The sequence below is a fragment of the Haliaeetus albicilla genome, chromosome 9 (genome assembly GCF_947461875.1).
Source record: "Haliaeetus albicilla chromosome 9, bHalAlb1.1, whole genome shotgun sequence".
In the NCBI taxonomy this organism is placed as follows: Eukaryota; Metazoa; Chordata; class Aves; order Accipitriformes; family Accipitridae; genus Haliaeetus; species Haliaeetus albicilla.
Window position 1 is genome coordinate 9195982 of NC_091491.1, and position 15599 is coordinate 9211580.

The 15599-nt window shown below is 37.0% G+C and overlaps 1 protein-coding gene across 2 annotated transcripts in view; it reads right to left on the bottom strand.

Annotated features, from left to right (window-relative positions):
- ZZEF1 (zinc finger ZZ-type and EF-hand domain containing 1) overlaps nucleotides 1-15599 on the bottom strand; it is a 60403-nt gene that overhangs the window by 43999 nt on the left and 805 nt on the right. For both annotated transcript variants that reach the window (XM_069791457.1, XM_069791459.1), the window contains exons 2-12: nucleotides 11483-11627; nucleotides 10194-10388; nucleotides 9112-9283; nucleotides 8230-8429; nucleotides 6915-7125; nucleotides 5596-5712; nucleotides 5187-5365; nucleotides 4086-4184; nucleotides 2999-3090; nucleotides 1840-1988; nucleotides 1180-1291 (exon numbers count right to left, since the gene is read on the bottom strand). In XM_069791457.1, the coding sequence (XP_069647558.1) occupies nucleotides 1180-1291; nucleotides 1840-1988; nucleotides 2999-3090; nucleotides 4086-4184; nucleotides 5187-5365; nucleotides 5596-5712; nucleotides 6915-7125; nucleotides 8230-8429; nucleotides 9112-9283; nucleotides 10194-10388; nucleotides 11483-11627 (1671 nt within the window). The remainder of the gene's footprint in view (nucleotides 1-1179; nucleotides 1292-1839; nucleotides 1989-2998; nucleotides 3091-4085; nucleotides 4185-5186; nucleotides 5366-5595; nucleotides 5713-6914; nucleotides 7126-8229; nucleotides 8430-9111; nucleotides 9284-10193; nucleotides 10389-11482; nucleotides 11628-15599) is intronic.

Below are 15599 nucleotides of genomic sequence, written 5' to 3' on the forward strand. Positions count from 1 at the left end.
CAAGGTTTGGTTTTAAAAGCTAGTACAAATTTCGCTTTTAAAAAGACATGAGTGCACATGTGAGGAGACTGCAGGTGGGGTTGGGAGGACAAGGCTTATTCCTTGTCAATCACCTCCAGAAGTTTAAAATACTGAGCCTGAGATTCAGGCTAAACTTGAACTCTCTCCATGTCCAAAAAACCTCACAGTGATGGTTCTGTGACCTGTACAAGCATCTGCAAAGTTAGTTAATTCATTATCAGTTCCATTCATTCTTCCTATTCTGGCTCTACAGTTACAGCATTTCTGCAGGTTAAAAAATTATTAGCTGCATTTAAAAGCAAGCAGAGAATCAATACGTAATATTTAAAACATACTTTTATGCAATCTGTCCACAGTGAGGTACAGAACACAAAGCTGGAGGGAACAGCAAGTTCTGCCATCCAAATGCATTTAGTAACTCTGCACATTCATAAGTGTCAGGGACTAAGGGTTACATAGACAACAGCAGAATGTCTTAGCAAGCAGTGATGGTTTTAGAAAAATTCCCAGCTGACTTAAAACTGTGCCACCACTTCTGCTAATTTCCACAGTACAAAAAGGGATGGGGGAACTACGCAACAGTTGACTCTAGAAACAAGGTAATTGCAGGGTCTGAAAAGCAAAATTTCATACTTAAGCACTACAAATCAAAACCCATATTCTGCCACTCTTGAAACAGAGAAGTCCCACATTCCTCAAGGAAGTCAACCTAACTGATGGAACTGCTTAGTAATTGTTTGTCCCTTAAAACAAGAGTTGAGGAACCTGACTTTGAAAGAATAAATGCTGTAACTATGTAGTAGTTAATTCTTCTAGATATTAGAATAAAGCAACAATCATGTAATTCTTTTTAGAAATATTTCCTCATGATAAAACCAGTAGTCTGCACATTATCACGTAATTTTGCATTTAATTTGATCCTGAAGCACCATTTAACTACAGCTATATATGTGTACATACAGAGAAAAAGAATGAAACTCAGAGGACAAAAGTCAAATCATCCATTTAACTAGAAGTCCATTGATTTTTATCTCTACCCAGAAGAGTTCTCCTCACACAAAAAAAGACTTATGGTTATTTCAATTGGCATTATAACAAAGCACAGAGATGAGCCTCTGCTCACTGTGACTGGGCCAATGGATTTTCATGGTTTCTTACTTGGGAAATTCTGCATTGCTGCATTTTGACATCAACTTCGTCCCATTCTTCTTCCACTTCAAACCAGCCAATAGGATCATCATCTCCCAAATCATCACATGAACAACTGCTTCTATGTATAAAGGAATGTAACAAACCTTGTAAAGAAAAAGTTTAAAGAAACTGCAAAGTTGTTGATATGCTACCAAAATATTCTTTGCATGTTAAGGCTATAAAGATGAGAGAGAGACAACAGAAACTTTCACTTACCTTGCATGTGCTAGAGTTTGGGTAATAAAATTAAGTACATCTTTTTAATCATGGTCCCTAATGTACCCTCACTCCTAAGCAAGAGTTTTGAGAAAATCATTTAATAAAGGCTAATTAACATATGATCTTCCTATAAATTGTTTCTGTTATCTGTGATCTTCACCTCAAGTAGACAGTTTGTTATATCCCTTTTTAAAAAGGTCTTTAAATCAAGAGGCTTAAGACAACAGGTATATACATATTTCCTCAAACACACCAAATTGAGGGTCATTAAAATCAAACAAGTAACAATTAAATGATGCATAATTTTTAAGTCATTTGGAACAATTCTCGGTAGTTCAAGTGGCATTGCAAAAAGATCTAACATAACATTTATTTTCCATGTATTCACTACAAAAAGTCCACCTATACCTGTTCTTTAAAAATTGTTTGAATTCCCGCAGCTTCCATTTGTCATAGCTTTCAAATCTTTTGAAGTGTTCCTCTGCATGGAACTTTTCTGAAGCACTATTATAAGCAAACACTAGCCCACACTGGGCCCCAATAGCACCTCTTCGGACCTAAAAGAACAAATCCAGAGCAATGTATTAAAAAGCTGACAATAAAAGAAGGTGTTGCTTTCAAAGAAAAAAAAAATTATGGAAAGCAACTAAATACTGACAATACTGATCTCTGGAATTGCACTTTTTACCTAAAACAAAATGAAACAAATTTAGAGAAATGTTATGAAAACCTTCCTAACTCATGTACATGGTTACTATTTGCTACATTTATCACTCTGCTAGCACCCTAACATTAACTACACTCCACATATTAATTCTCATTCTAATTTTGTATACTTTTTCAATTTAAAAAAAAAACCAAACAAAACTAAAATTATGTATCCCAGCACCGCTACATTGCAAAACAGCTTAACTGCCTCTCCAGCTCTAACTAGAATTTACTTGCCAGAAGTCCATTCATGTTTAATTCTCTTTGACATTGAAATATGCATTCTTGTTCCAGGAATTAAAATACTGCTTTGCCTTAAATAAATTCAGCTGCAGAAATCTCACTGAAGTTTTGTCCTGGCCATAAGATTTAATCACAAGATCTTGCTTTTAAACCAGATAAAACCACGCCAAGTGTTCAAATTACACTGATGTCTCTAAAAAGAATTTGAAAGACCCTACATTTAATATGAACTCACATGCGATATGTCTTGAAATCTGCTCTTCACAGAGTTGAAAAATTATTTTAAATATAAGGTATATAATACTACAAATCAATCCATACTCTTTAGAGAGAAACCATACACCTAAGGCTCACTGGCTTCAGTATATTACAGGATACAGACAAAAGCAATAGAAAATAAATGTCTTTACTACATGCGTATGGTACCCTGAAACAACTTAAGACCTCCATTTCCTTAACTTCCCTGTGACTTACATAAAAGTAAAACCCCAAAATAACACTATTGCAAGACTAATTTAAAATTTCAGTTCATACCAAAAAAAAAAATTCTAATTCAACTCTACCACTAGGGAAAAAAGCAAGCCTTCTACTTGAAAAGCGCAGAGGAACTACCTACCTTTATTCTAATTTGTGTCACTTGAAATGAAGATTCAGTTCCAGTAGAAAGAATGATACTTGCTCTGGTCTTCCCAGTTTCAGTAAGAAAACCTAAAGCAGCAGTAGGAATGGAATGAGGTTGGAAGGACTGCTAGTACAAGGTGTTTGAAAGAGAACACCAAGATTGTGGACTAAAGGGGGGAAACAAAAACACTACGCTTTTCTAGTGAAATGTTCACTAGGAGATGTTTCCAAATAAAACAGACTCCCACAGAGTACACATGGATATCTCCAGAAAGTGTCTCTCTAGGGAATGCAGTATCTACAGCTATTTCAAGAGTGTTTCCCCACTGAAGTTTACTAGTAACTCACAGAATTTTGGCTTATGGCTCTGTTCACTGATGTAACTCCCCTGTTCCTCAGACCATGATCCATAAAACATCAGAAGACAATCCACAAAATAACTAAACTCAAACAATAAGCACAAGCAAAAGGAGGGGTAAAATAAGCATTTAAGATGTGCCCAATTTTCTATCGTAATAGCTTTCATTTACCAGTAGCACTGCACAAGACAATACCTGATTTTTTTTTTAAAAGATTAGGTGGCATTTCACTTAAAAAGGAAGTCAAGAAACACAAATCTCTTTCTTTAGGTTGCATCCAGTACATAAAAACATTGCATTAACAAAGACAGGCTTTAAAGGAGAATTAATAGTTACATGCACTCTGTGAAAATTTCAATGATTTCTACCATCTCTCTCCATCAATATTTGGAAAACCAGCAGTGAATCACTCATGACTTCAACCCACAAAATGTGCTCTAGTATAGTTTTCTTCATGACAACTCATTGCTCACTTCCACATAGAATATCAGTAATTCTCCCCAAAATCCAACCTGTGGTTTGTTTGCTTTGACAATAAACTGGTTCCTGAGAAATTCACCTTGTTGTAAAATAGAATTTACATGTTGGTTTGGTTTTTAATTATAGATCTTCTGTATCATAAAACTGTTGAGTAGTACCAAATACATAGGCTACAGTACCACAGCCTTGTTAACAGCCTTTGTGTCTGGTTGAATATTCTGTATTTCATCTCCAGGCTCTTACCATCCCCAGTCCATGGCTCTACAAGCAGGTTTTCAGGCCCCGATTTATCTTCTTTTCCCTTTACATCACATGCTTGCAAAGTTAGTCGTAATGGTTTTCCTAAGTAAGAAAACCAACAGGTTTATCAAACTCATAAAATAGAAAGCCTGTTTTCCAGTTCTAAGTTCTTCACACAGAAAATAAATGAAAAAAATATAACACTATGAGATTTTTACCATTGTCAGACAAAAAAAGAGGGAAGAAACTGGAGTATAAGAGATACATTAATCTGAAATAGCTCATGTCTTAGGTACAGACAGAAGGACAATGAAAACCACAACAAATGATGTTCCTTCAACTAGGTGCACACTTTGGAATTCACAACGCATGAAATACCACTCTTGTCTTGCAAAAAGCAGCAGCTACTCTGGGAAAAAGGAAGCAGTTTTCAAAACTTTTGAAACTAAATACTGATACTATAATTATAAAATAATTAATGTATTCTTTGGCACAAGCCAAGAAGTCCTGACAGAAAACACACTAAAAGGCAAACAAAGGGAAAAATTCTTTGTGAGAGACTAACAATAATCTCAGAAGTTGACACCTGAGAAAATACAGATTTATCAAACAAGTACAGTCGATACAGCAAAATCTTACTGCCTTATGTCAGACTGTGCACAGCTCTACACTTATGACATACTCAGATTAATTTATAAAAGTGAAAAAAGAACTGTAAATAGATGCTAATGACATGACATTTAAAACACATCTTAAATCTATGCACATCTGCAAAAGCAGCCACTTACTGAGGCTAAACGTACAAAAAAGTGTGTTATTGGAAGAATAAAAATATTTTATGTTATTTTACTTTTATACAATACAAACTACAAAGTTCATGTTTCCTCCCTCAAGATGATGCCACCTGGTTCAATTCTTAGAGCGCAGAAAGCTGATCTAATCACCAACTTTTAGGGCAGTTCAGCTTCACAGGCTATCTTCTTGGTAACAGCTGTTAATTCAGAAGTCTTGTATAATTTTAAACCCCACCGAACAACAAGTAAAACGACTCAAAGCTGCATATTGTCTTATGTATAGTAAAGGATCCAACAATTATTCATTTACCGTATTTATACAGCAGGTTCTGTCTAACTGTTGCCATGGAAGCAATAAGGGATGAAGCCTTGTATGGAGTGTCCAGATGATCAGTGATTGTACAAAGGGAACTTATCACTTTAGCAACACTCCCCCTGGCTAAGGCAAAGGCCAAGAGTGTAAGTTCAACCTCTGGAGTAGTACAACAACTGGGGAGGGAAAAAAAACAACCGTATGAAAAGAAAATTTAGAACACTTTGTTTTTAAATAAAGACAAATAATGCTCACATGGAAAAAATTTAAGGTGCCTGTTTCTTAGTGTCTTTGAATTTTTCAAGATACTAAAAAAAGAGCAGGTGAGTAAAAATGAAATATGTTTGCTATACAAATTCTTCTAAACCATTTTCCACTGCATCAAAATACATCAACACAATCTCACCTTGTTATTCTTATAAGGAAACTATCGACTTCTTCCAAAACATTTGGAGATAAGAAGCTTGAGAAATCTGTAGAGCCCGGTGTGAGGGATAGAGGTGGCATGTGTTGCAGTGCTTTCCTAGTAAAAGGAACAGAATATAACATCAGGAAACCAGACAGAATCAGAGAAAACAGCCTTCTAAAATGAATTAGACATTTGAATCTTCACACTTTTTACGAGTAGGTCTCTACAAATAGAAACTAAGAGAGAAACTTGTTAGCTCAGATGAGAATTTTTGTTTAATTTCCTAAGATAATGTAATAACCCCTAAAAATAGGAATTCTTAAGTGGTTTCATCAAAATAATTCTATCCAATACTAAAGTTTGGGTTTTTACTTGCTAATTCCAAACACTGAATTTGTAATTCCTGAATGCATATTTTTAGTCAAGACTCCTTCATAACTTTCTCAGGTTTTATTAGCTCAGGATCCATGTTATATTTCTAAAAAATAATCTAAACTGCAGCAAGACTGAAGGCTCTCAGTTTTAGTAAAGCTTGGAACTATGAACCTTTTTCAGATGTAAGCATGTATAAAGTTATCTAAACTTTAAAGAGCTTTCATAGATGACACAAATTAAGGATAGGCTTAATGGACTTTAGCCCACAGTATTCATTAACCTAATGACTGCAGTGCTTTTAAGTGGTGGCAGCATGCTAACTAAGCTCCATAAAAAGTTGATGTGGGTGTGTAGTGATTTTATTAAGATTCCAATCCTTCAAGTCATCGAGCAGAAGTGTTTGGCAGACAAACAAGGAAACGTTACACAGAAAATGGCCAATCACCACAAGCAGACATCTGCACAGATACTGCATATACTCGACTATATACCCACATAATGCATGACAAGGCACTACACAAGCAAGAATTTGCTGAAAATTAAGCTCATTAAGCAGCATTCATGAGTGGAATGTGTCCAATATTTATAATCAATAAGATTATAGAAAGAAAATTAATTAATTTTAGGCTTCTCAAAATTATTACAAGTCAAAGGATAGGTTAAAAACGTATTTTTCAGTGTCCCTTCAATCACGGCTTAACAAGCAGATTAGATACAACAGCTAGGAGAATTATACTTGTTCCACTATGTGCAAATGGATAAGAGCGAAATATCAAAATTTAAACAGTGTGATAGCTGAAAAGATGTTCAAACACCTTAATTGAGGGAGTGGAAACCAGTTACACAAGACAGGTTAGTTTACTAAAGCTGGAAGTATTTAAACAAAAAAAAAAAAAAAAAAAAAAAAAAAAAAAGGCACACCATGGAAGTTTGGTACTTACTGAGTATTTTGTAAAATAGTGTGAACGAATGCTGGATTTGTTTCCATGGAAGCTGTTACCAGAGAGGTCAGCAGAGACCAGTACCAGATAGCTGAAGCATCACACACAGAGACGCCCACCTTCTTAACTCTTTGATAACCGACAGCCCTGAGTCCATGGATTCTAGTGTCACATCCATCACTAAGGCAACGCTTGATGTTTATCTGTACATCTGTCAAAACACAAAATAGAATTTTTTTCCCATTTCTTCTGCTGGATTAGATCTAGAAGAATCTAGATTTTCAAAACAATAATTACTGCAAAACCTCTTAGAAAAACAGCAGCAGATAACAGTACCTCCACATACAGACAACTATACATGTTTCTTCACTGTGCACCGTATGATTTGGAAAATTTAGCCTTTGAACGGCCAAATGATCCATTACATATTGTACGGCTAGAAATTAGGAAAAAAGTAGTAAAAGACCCTCAAAGTGAAAAATAGCTTATAGATTATTTCCCCAGTACCTTTTACCTCCATACATAGGAAGTGTCTTGGCAGTGGTAGTGGAAGAGATAGGGAAAAGGAGTAAAGCCTAAAAGCAAATTTTTAAGTTACATAAAAATTTTCACATCAGTTCTTGACCATTTTGCATAGCTAACATTGTCATAGTTACTTTTGAGGAACAACATCCTTGCTGCCCGCTTCTGTGGCAGAAAAGGTTCATCTTAGTGAAAAGCACCTATTTGAGCTGAAGGGACAAAATTTCTGAAGCTGCAGAAACCATCTTAGGAAGGAGCAGCTTTCCTCTGATGGATTCCAATATAGCACCCACAGATCTACCAGACTTAAAAATAACACTACTTAAAAACACTTAGCATAAAACCTGCTTTACAAAAATCATCTGACCAACTTCAGAGTTTTGCTACCAAAAAAAAAAAAAAAAAAAAAAAAAAAGAGAGAAAAAAAAAATTTGCTCAGAAGCAGATTTTTTGCTAAATACTATTATCCAACATATGCTTTCACTCTGCAAGCAAAGATATTTTAAAACTGCCCAGTATCTTCAAATTGAAAGGCTAAAACTGCATCTTTAGTCATTCTAGCTCTTCAACCCTTAGCCCAAGTTACAGACAGATTTCATGAGAAAGACTCAGAAGACTCTCTTATAGCCTAGAAATTAAACTACAATTAAAGCAATTTCTCTGACCCAAGGACAAGGTCAAAAGTTTCTGCTCTAATGACTGCTATTTCAACACATCATTTTATGATCTACCCAACCTTTCACCTTCAAAAAAGCAGCAAAACAATATACCAATGGTATCTTTATTGACTCACACATCTGACTAATGTTAGCGTTTTCCAACAGTGTTACGTAGCCAGTGATATTGCTTGGAATGTGAACATCTCGGACCTCCTGAAGACTGCTGGCATTCCTTCCCACTGCCACTGTAACTTGCTGTGGCATGTAACTCTGGTCATTGGCTGCCACTGCAATGGACAGATGTCTCAAAACAACATCTGGTTTCATCTTTAAACTGCAAAGCAAAGAAGATAAAACAGTTCTTGCAAAGAGAAGATAAATCAAGCACTTTTAGCTAAACTTCACTCAGTTTCCAATTCTACAAACATAAATAAATCCACTAGAAATTACCTAATGCTTCACAGGCATTACCAACATCATATCATGGTGGATGAGTTCGAAAATTTGTAATTGACTTAAATGACGGTCACCTCTGATAGTGAGACTGTAGAATTTTCTATTGTGCAGCTTTTCAACTGAGAATTCATTCCTCAGAAATGAAAATGTAGTGTCAATAATGACCAAAATTAGACTTTTTTTTTTTTTTTTTTTAAAGCATACATTCTTAGATCTACTACCGAAAAACCACTAAACATTTCTCTTTCATGGAGCAGTAACTTTTTAGGCAATGGCAAAGCACTCCTATTCAAGTACTAACCACTGCATCTATAACAGAGTTTGGAAAGCTTAGCTACAAAACAGGGTATGTGTCAGCATGGAAGATGTATGCATTTTACAGGTGAACACTTTTACTTGGTGATTAGGTCTTTAAACTTTATGCAGATTAATGATTTGTGTTCAACTATATTCATCTGTCACTCATTAATTCCACAATTTTTTTCAATTATGGCCCACTGGCTGTAAAACTTAAGGACTAACTACCCCAAAACTCAGCTGTATATTGCTGTGTCACTCACCGTATCCAATGTGAGCGAGCACTCCCATCCGACTGCCAGAAGGATGTAGTTTCTCCATTTGTCATCTTGTCAATATCCGCAGAATTGGATGAGGTTTCTATGTGAGTATAGCACTTTGTGACAGACTTCAGTTTGTCCGACTCCTGATTACCATTCAAGTCACTGGGGTAGTCTGCAAAGAGAAGAAATCACTCATAATATTCTTCTTTTGCTTGTTTCGAGAATTATTATACCTTTATAATAACTATCTCATATAAAAATAAGTTGTTGGCACAGAACACAGCTCCTGAAGAGGTGTTTCTGACAGAAACTTAGAAGACAGCAAAGTTTCATTTCAGATGAAATCACAATAATCTCAATCTACCACTTGCAGTACAAAAACTCCTACTTCGTCAGGATTTCAATAGCCTTTATCTCCTCCTTTCACTACTGGCCTCATCAGTGCTTTATCATTATTATTATGGCAAAATACAAACTGATGAGAGGAAAAAGTAAAATATGATGGAGAAACCTCAATGTAGCTATTCTAGGGAAGGGACAAAGCAGACTGTTTCCCCAAGTTACATGATCCGTTTCAAAAGAAGCGCAGAGATCTGAAAATACCGAGTCAAGCGGTGAAGAAAAGGAGCCCTCCCTCTAGGGAGACCACCAGGACAGTCCCACCTGAAATACAATAAAAGATCGACTACCTCCACCCTAAAACAATAAATTATTTTTTAATACTGCACAGTCAACTTCAGAAAACATTCACCTTCACATGGAAACCAAGTTTCCAGCAACTAATAGAGGTATCTGACTGAATAGAGAATATTGTACATTAGTAATCATCATTCTGAAAGAGGTCAGGAGAAAGATGAGAAACATCCCAGTGTGTTACTCAGATTGCTAGGCAGTTAGGAAATCCATTCACATGCCTCAAAAAATTTCAACAAAAACACCACAGAAGCATGCAGATCAACTCCATAAAAAGTCACGCCTGTTGAAGATTAAACAGCAAAGAAAGCTTTTTATTTTATCTGTAATCTCTTCTTCAAGCTACGATTACACTACCATCCTGAAAAAAAAAGAAAAATATTACATACCTCTCTCTTTTAGGAGAAGTCGATCTAAAGAATCCTTCAATACAGAAGACCGCATAGTACAGATATTGTTGAAGTACTCCAACACTGGGTAAGGGATGGCCGTACTAGAAATCCGATTCCGGTGCAAGAATCTCAGTATCATTGAAGCATGAAGACCAAGACGCTCTTTCGATTCAGAAAATATATCAATAAAACCTAGAAAGAAACATTATTTCTATCTTTGTTGGAACATCTGACTTATCCAAGAAATCATTTTCCCCCTCTAGGTCTTACTACTAGGTAAATCCAAGTTAAGCATGGGAGCCAACATTGGAACTACATTCCACCATAGGAAGCAGCTCAAGTTTGCAACCTTTACAGCAGGACTGCAAAAGGTGCAAATATTTTTGCCAGTTACTTGAAATGCCTGAAGGGGTTCAAAACAATTACCAAAACCCTTAGTTCTTAAGCTTATTTTGCTGTCCCAAAAGCTCCAAACCCTTACCTTCAATATCTAACTGAAACAGTTGCTGCTTGGCTAATGAGCTGATGTACTCACATCACTCACCTTGAGCTATGCTAAGCATCTCAGTTTGGCATTATGGATTATTCCCAAAGAGGTGCCTAATGCTTTCCACCAACTTCGTAAGAAACTTCAGCTCCTGAACAGTGGTACTCTGAATCACAGTGCATTTGGATGCATAGAATAGTACCTCATTAAGTACTCTCCTCTGACTTGGCTATTAGCCAATTTAACACTTCTTGTCTGATCCTCTAAGACAAATCCCCTTTAGCCACTTATCATCAAAAGCTTGGAAGGAAAGCCAGTAACCGATACTTATCCCAGAAATCAAATTCTGGAAACTGACACTTTCCAAACTATATGCTAGAAAAAGTGAATTATGTTTTAGCAGGATTTCAAATGCTAAATAACAATATAATAATAATAATAATAATAAAGTATATGACTCATCACCTGGAACAGACTCAGTGGAGGATTTATTCCTCCAGTTACCAAGTACAAGACTGCATTAGTTAGGCACTCACCAAAATTTTGCAAGGAACTGTTTTCTGTCTGTGAGATAAACCAAACAAGGATGAGAAGCTCCCCAGTCACGCAGAGAAGAAAGTAAGTTAGCTGGATGCAATTATGGGAAATTTTTAATTTACAGCAACTTCACTTGTGTGACATTAGAGAAGTGAGAATGACTTGGACTATGGTTTTGAGAAAATTAGAATTTATTGAAGCAGCACTCCTTATATAGGGCAGGACTTGGGAATCCACTTGTTTTGTCACTCTGTTCTCATACCTGGAACTAGTGAACAAGCTTGCAGTTGCCTGATTACATGGCTAAGTTCCCCTTGAAGATTAGCTCCACTAGAATTCTTGAGAGCCTCCAGCATATTCTCCACATCTACGGTGCCATCTCCTTCAGCATCAAATTGTGCAAAGGCCTGAAGAGGAACAAAAAAGAAAATTTATTTCAGCATATTTACTTCAAGCAGAAATTCAAGCTATTTCATAGAAACCGTAGCAGTAAACATTATAACACTGTTAAATAAAAATCAAAAGAATCCATTTTCCGTAGTATTGAATTCATGACAACAGGAAACAGCCTGGCCTGGAAACGTGCAGTCTTTAGCAAGTTTTAAGGCACTTGCACTGCCTTCCTATAAAAGTCAACTGTAGTTATGCTTAGGTAGAGACAGCACATCATCTATACCAGTGAATCAGCAGTATCCATCCACCAACACCCGGGAGTATGAAGAAGGTGCTCACAAAAGAAGACTAAAAAGCTCTTCCATTAAAGCATGAGTTGGTTCTAAAAGCCATACCATCCAGCACTCAGTACTGCTGCATCCATCCCTCACTGCAGACACTCAAATTCTTTCAGGTTTTTTTTCTTTATTTTAAAAAGTGCCCTTAGAACCAGAATATTTTTTTAAATGTGTATTTCCTTCCATATACTGTCCTCCTACAAAAAAATACCAGTTTAACATAGTTTGTCAAAGTATTTGTGAAAACAATGGAGAGAGTTAGAAAAGATTTTTTTTTTTCTTATTGAAGGGAACCATTGCCAGCTTTATTAACTTTGACCTTGATATAATTTTTTAAGATAAGAAGTTGTGTTGAGCATGTATAAAAAGTAACTCACACAGCTTGTACAAAAGTACAAGGTATTTTTATTCATCTAAGCCTATAAAACAGAACCAAGCTCACAAACGTAAATTTTTTAAAACTAGCCACTTCAGAGAACTCATGATCCAGTGACATACTACTATGAAAAAAACTAGCTATATTTTCACAATCATATTTAATTTTGAAACAAGCTTCTGTCTGATTGCTAAAAAAACCTGAACATACCCCAAAAAGAAACGCAATATGTCAGGAGCACCCATTTTTTTTCGTATAAATTGGGAATGCACTTACAAGCAAGACTTCAGTCTTCCAGGCCTGAACTTGGTAAGTTCAGCTACATAGCCAAGCAAATCTGGCCTCTAAGAACAGATAATGTCACAACTGTCTGACAGAGTCAAAAATCACTGCTGTTTGGGCAGAAGCTTATGCTTGAATTTCTTGGTTTGCTACCTGATTATCGAACTTGAGGTACCATTAAAAGCAGTATCCTAGAGAGAAATAATCTGAAACTATTAGATCAAAATAACCTGCCAATTAACCATGACATAATTACACCACTTAAATGAGAGCAAAGTCCTCGTAAGACAACAGAATTGAAATGCCATTTTAGCTGACTAAAGCTCCAACAGCACTTCTGCGGCACAGAGCTCAATTTTAGCTTAGCAGTTTTATAAACTCTTGTTAAACATACAGCTGAACCCCTGCTAACAGTGATCACCTTTAAAAAAATTATTCTTAGTAGCAAAGAAGACCAGTGCTGGGCATCCAGAAGGTACCACAGCCAGTACAGATGACTGATGCTGGGCATCAGTTAGATACCAAAGAAAAAACTAAGACCTCTGCTCGAGTACAACAACACAGAGGGAATTAATTTTAACAAACATAACTCGGTTGCCAAAATTCAATGTACAGTTTTGCATGACACCATTCTTGCCATTATGGCTTCTTCCCCTCATATTTGAAGTCAAACCCTGCAATTACTAAAATATGAAGAGAACAAGCGAGCAAGTTTTGTGACGTTACTAGTGAAAACAAACCACACACGAGACGACAAGGCTGGATCTGCTGATAGATACTTTAAACCAATTTCTTATACTTTCATGTGAGGAGAGATTCCCACATATATGTTTTTCTTTGCATCTTAATGCAGTATTTTGTTATTTTATTTTTAAACTCTTCATATGACCTCAGGAGATTGCACCAACCCTAGAAGTCTAAAATTATTTTTTGACTGTTCAGTATAACTTAAACTCTGTATTTGACACAAAACATACGCAATTTCCACTGCTCAGACAAGCTGCCCTGTGCAATGGGGGCATAAGCAAAAAAAAGAAAAAAAGAAAGAGAAAAAAAATCAGTACCCAAACCTCCACTCAGAGCTTTTGAGTTGTGTTCACAACTGGGACATGACACAAAATGCAGCAGCAGCTTTACCACAACCCAGCTGCTTTCTGCTCCTAAAAGCATTAAGTCCACACACTTCCTCCCCAGTTCAAACCTGAATGTAAAGAAACATAAAAGAAACATCTTTCCTGGGAAATGATGATCACCTGGCTAAGGCGATCGCTAGGAAACACAGCACATGACAAAAATCACTCCTTCATCTCACAGACAGCTCGGGAGTTGGACAGTGTGACAGAATATCTGAAGTGCGACTTAGGAAAACTCTGCATTTCATCCTTCACTCAGTAGAACTGCAGCATTAATGTTTCAAGTGGAAGTTGGATACACTACGTGATAGCTGCTGAAGCGCTAATGAATCAAAAAGGATTCAGAGGTTCAGTTTATCTAGAAAATACATTTTACATTTAAACAGAGGTTCACTTTGCCCATAAAACCTTCAAAGTATGTGTTTACAAGCACCACACTGAGAACAGAAAAACTTAACGGGCAGCTCAAAACAGCCTATGCCAGACAGGATTCCATAAACATTAAGAAGTGAAACCTACTGACCTGCCATCCACAAACTAACTTCTCATCAGTGCAAAATACATTCTGGAAATCTAAAATACTACAGCCCATGGGCTAGTGCCAGTTATAGAAACAATGACATCAAGGTTTTCCACACAACTGCCAACATCCCAACTTCACAGGATAGGCTAGATGTGACCACATATCCGTACCATGATAAATCCTTTGACAAGTTTTTTCCCCCAGCTCGAGAGCAAGAAAAAAAAAAAAACAAACCAAACCAACTATACTCTTCATGCAGAGGAGGATGTGCAACACAGACAATCCTCAAAGTATTTCTGCAGCCCGCAAAGCTCGCTTGTTTGCATTAACAGAGAGAACGCCGATGCAATAATTTCACTCCTACCGTCGTGACTAACGAAGAAGTGTTCTTTATTGGCTCTTGTAAAGGAACTGGAAATGGAGGCAGCATTTTAGCAAGTTACTTCAAAACAGTCTGGTATAAACATACCTATCTGTACAACAAAACTAATCTCTTCCCGGTTTCCAGTAGTCTTGTTAGTCTATCAGCACTGATTTCAAGGAGCACGTGTGTGATTTAACAGCTGACAGAGTTATTCTACTAGTCAGGAGCAATACAAAGACAGCAGGAAGTCACTGGTGAGACTCAGGAACTGCATGCAGTAAGAAACTCAGACACGACCACTTTCTCAACTGAGTGCGAAACTCCCAGCAGGGTATTCTACTGCATTTTAAATGCCGGCTAGAGAGTAAAGCTACAGCTTAAGTGTTCTAGATGGTAAGCTCTCCATACCCCTCCCCCACAGCAGGAAGCAAACTGCACTCTCTTCTACCATTAAAACCTTTCCTTAAGACCTTCCATCTGTGGAGAGAGAACTCTGTTACACTACTTCCTTACAAGTTTTCCAAAACTCTTACTTTACAATAAGTAGTGGGATACCAACGAGGTACTTGACAATTTCGCTTCCGATTTTGAAAAGCAACAATAAAATTAAGCCTGGTAGACTTTGACTTGTTGATAGCATTAAGAAGTATCTCAGAGGAATTGCTGGTATGGAGTTTCCTACCTGTGCTACCCCCAGCTGCACTAGCAGTAGCAACAGCAGAAATACTCTTGTAAATAACCATCTCGCCACGAGCGGCTGCTGAGCACCATCACTGAAAACAGGCACGAATTAAAAAAAACCCCAAACAACCGATATGCCTATCAGTAGCGGCAGCCACTTTTTTTAACCGTGCTGCAGAGCCCTCTGCTCCGGCCTTGCCCCGTTACCGGGAAGGGGTGACCAGCCTCTCCACAGCCACGCTGCTCGGACCCCACGCCACGGAGCCGGTGCCAGCGGGCCCACGCTGCT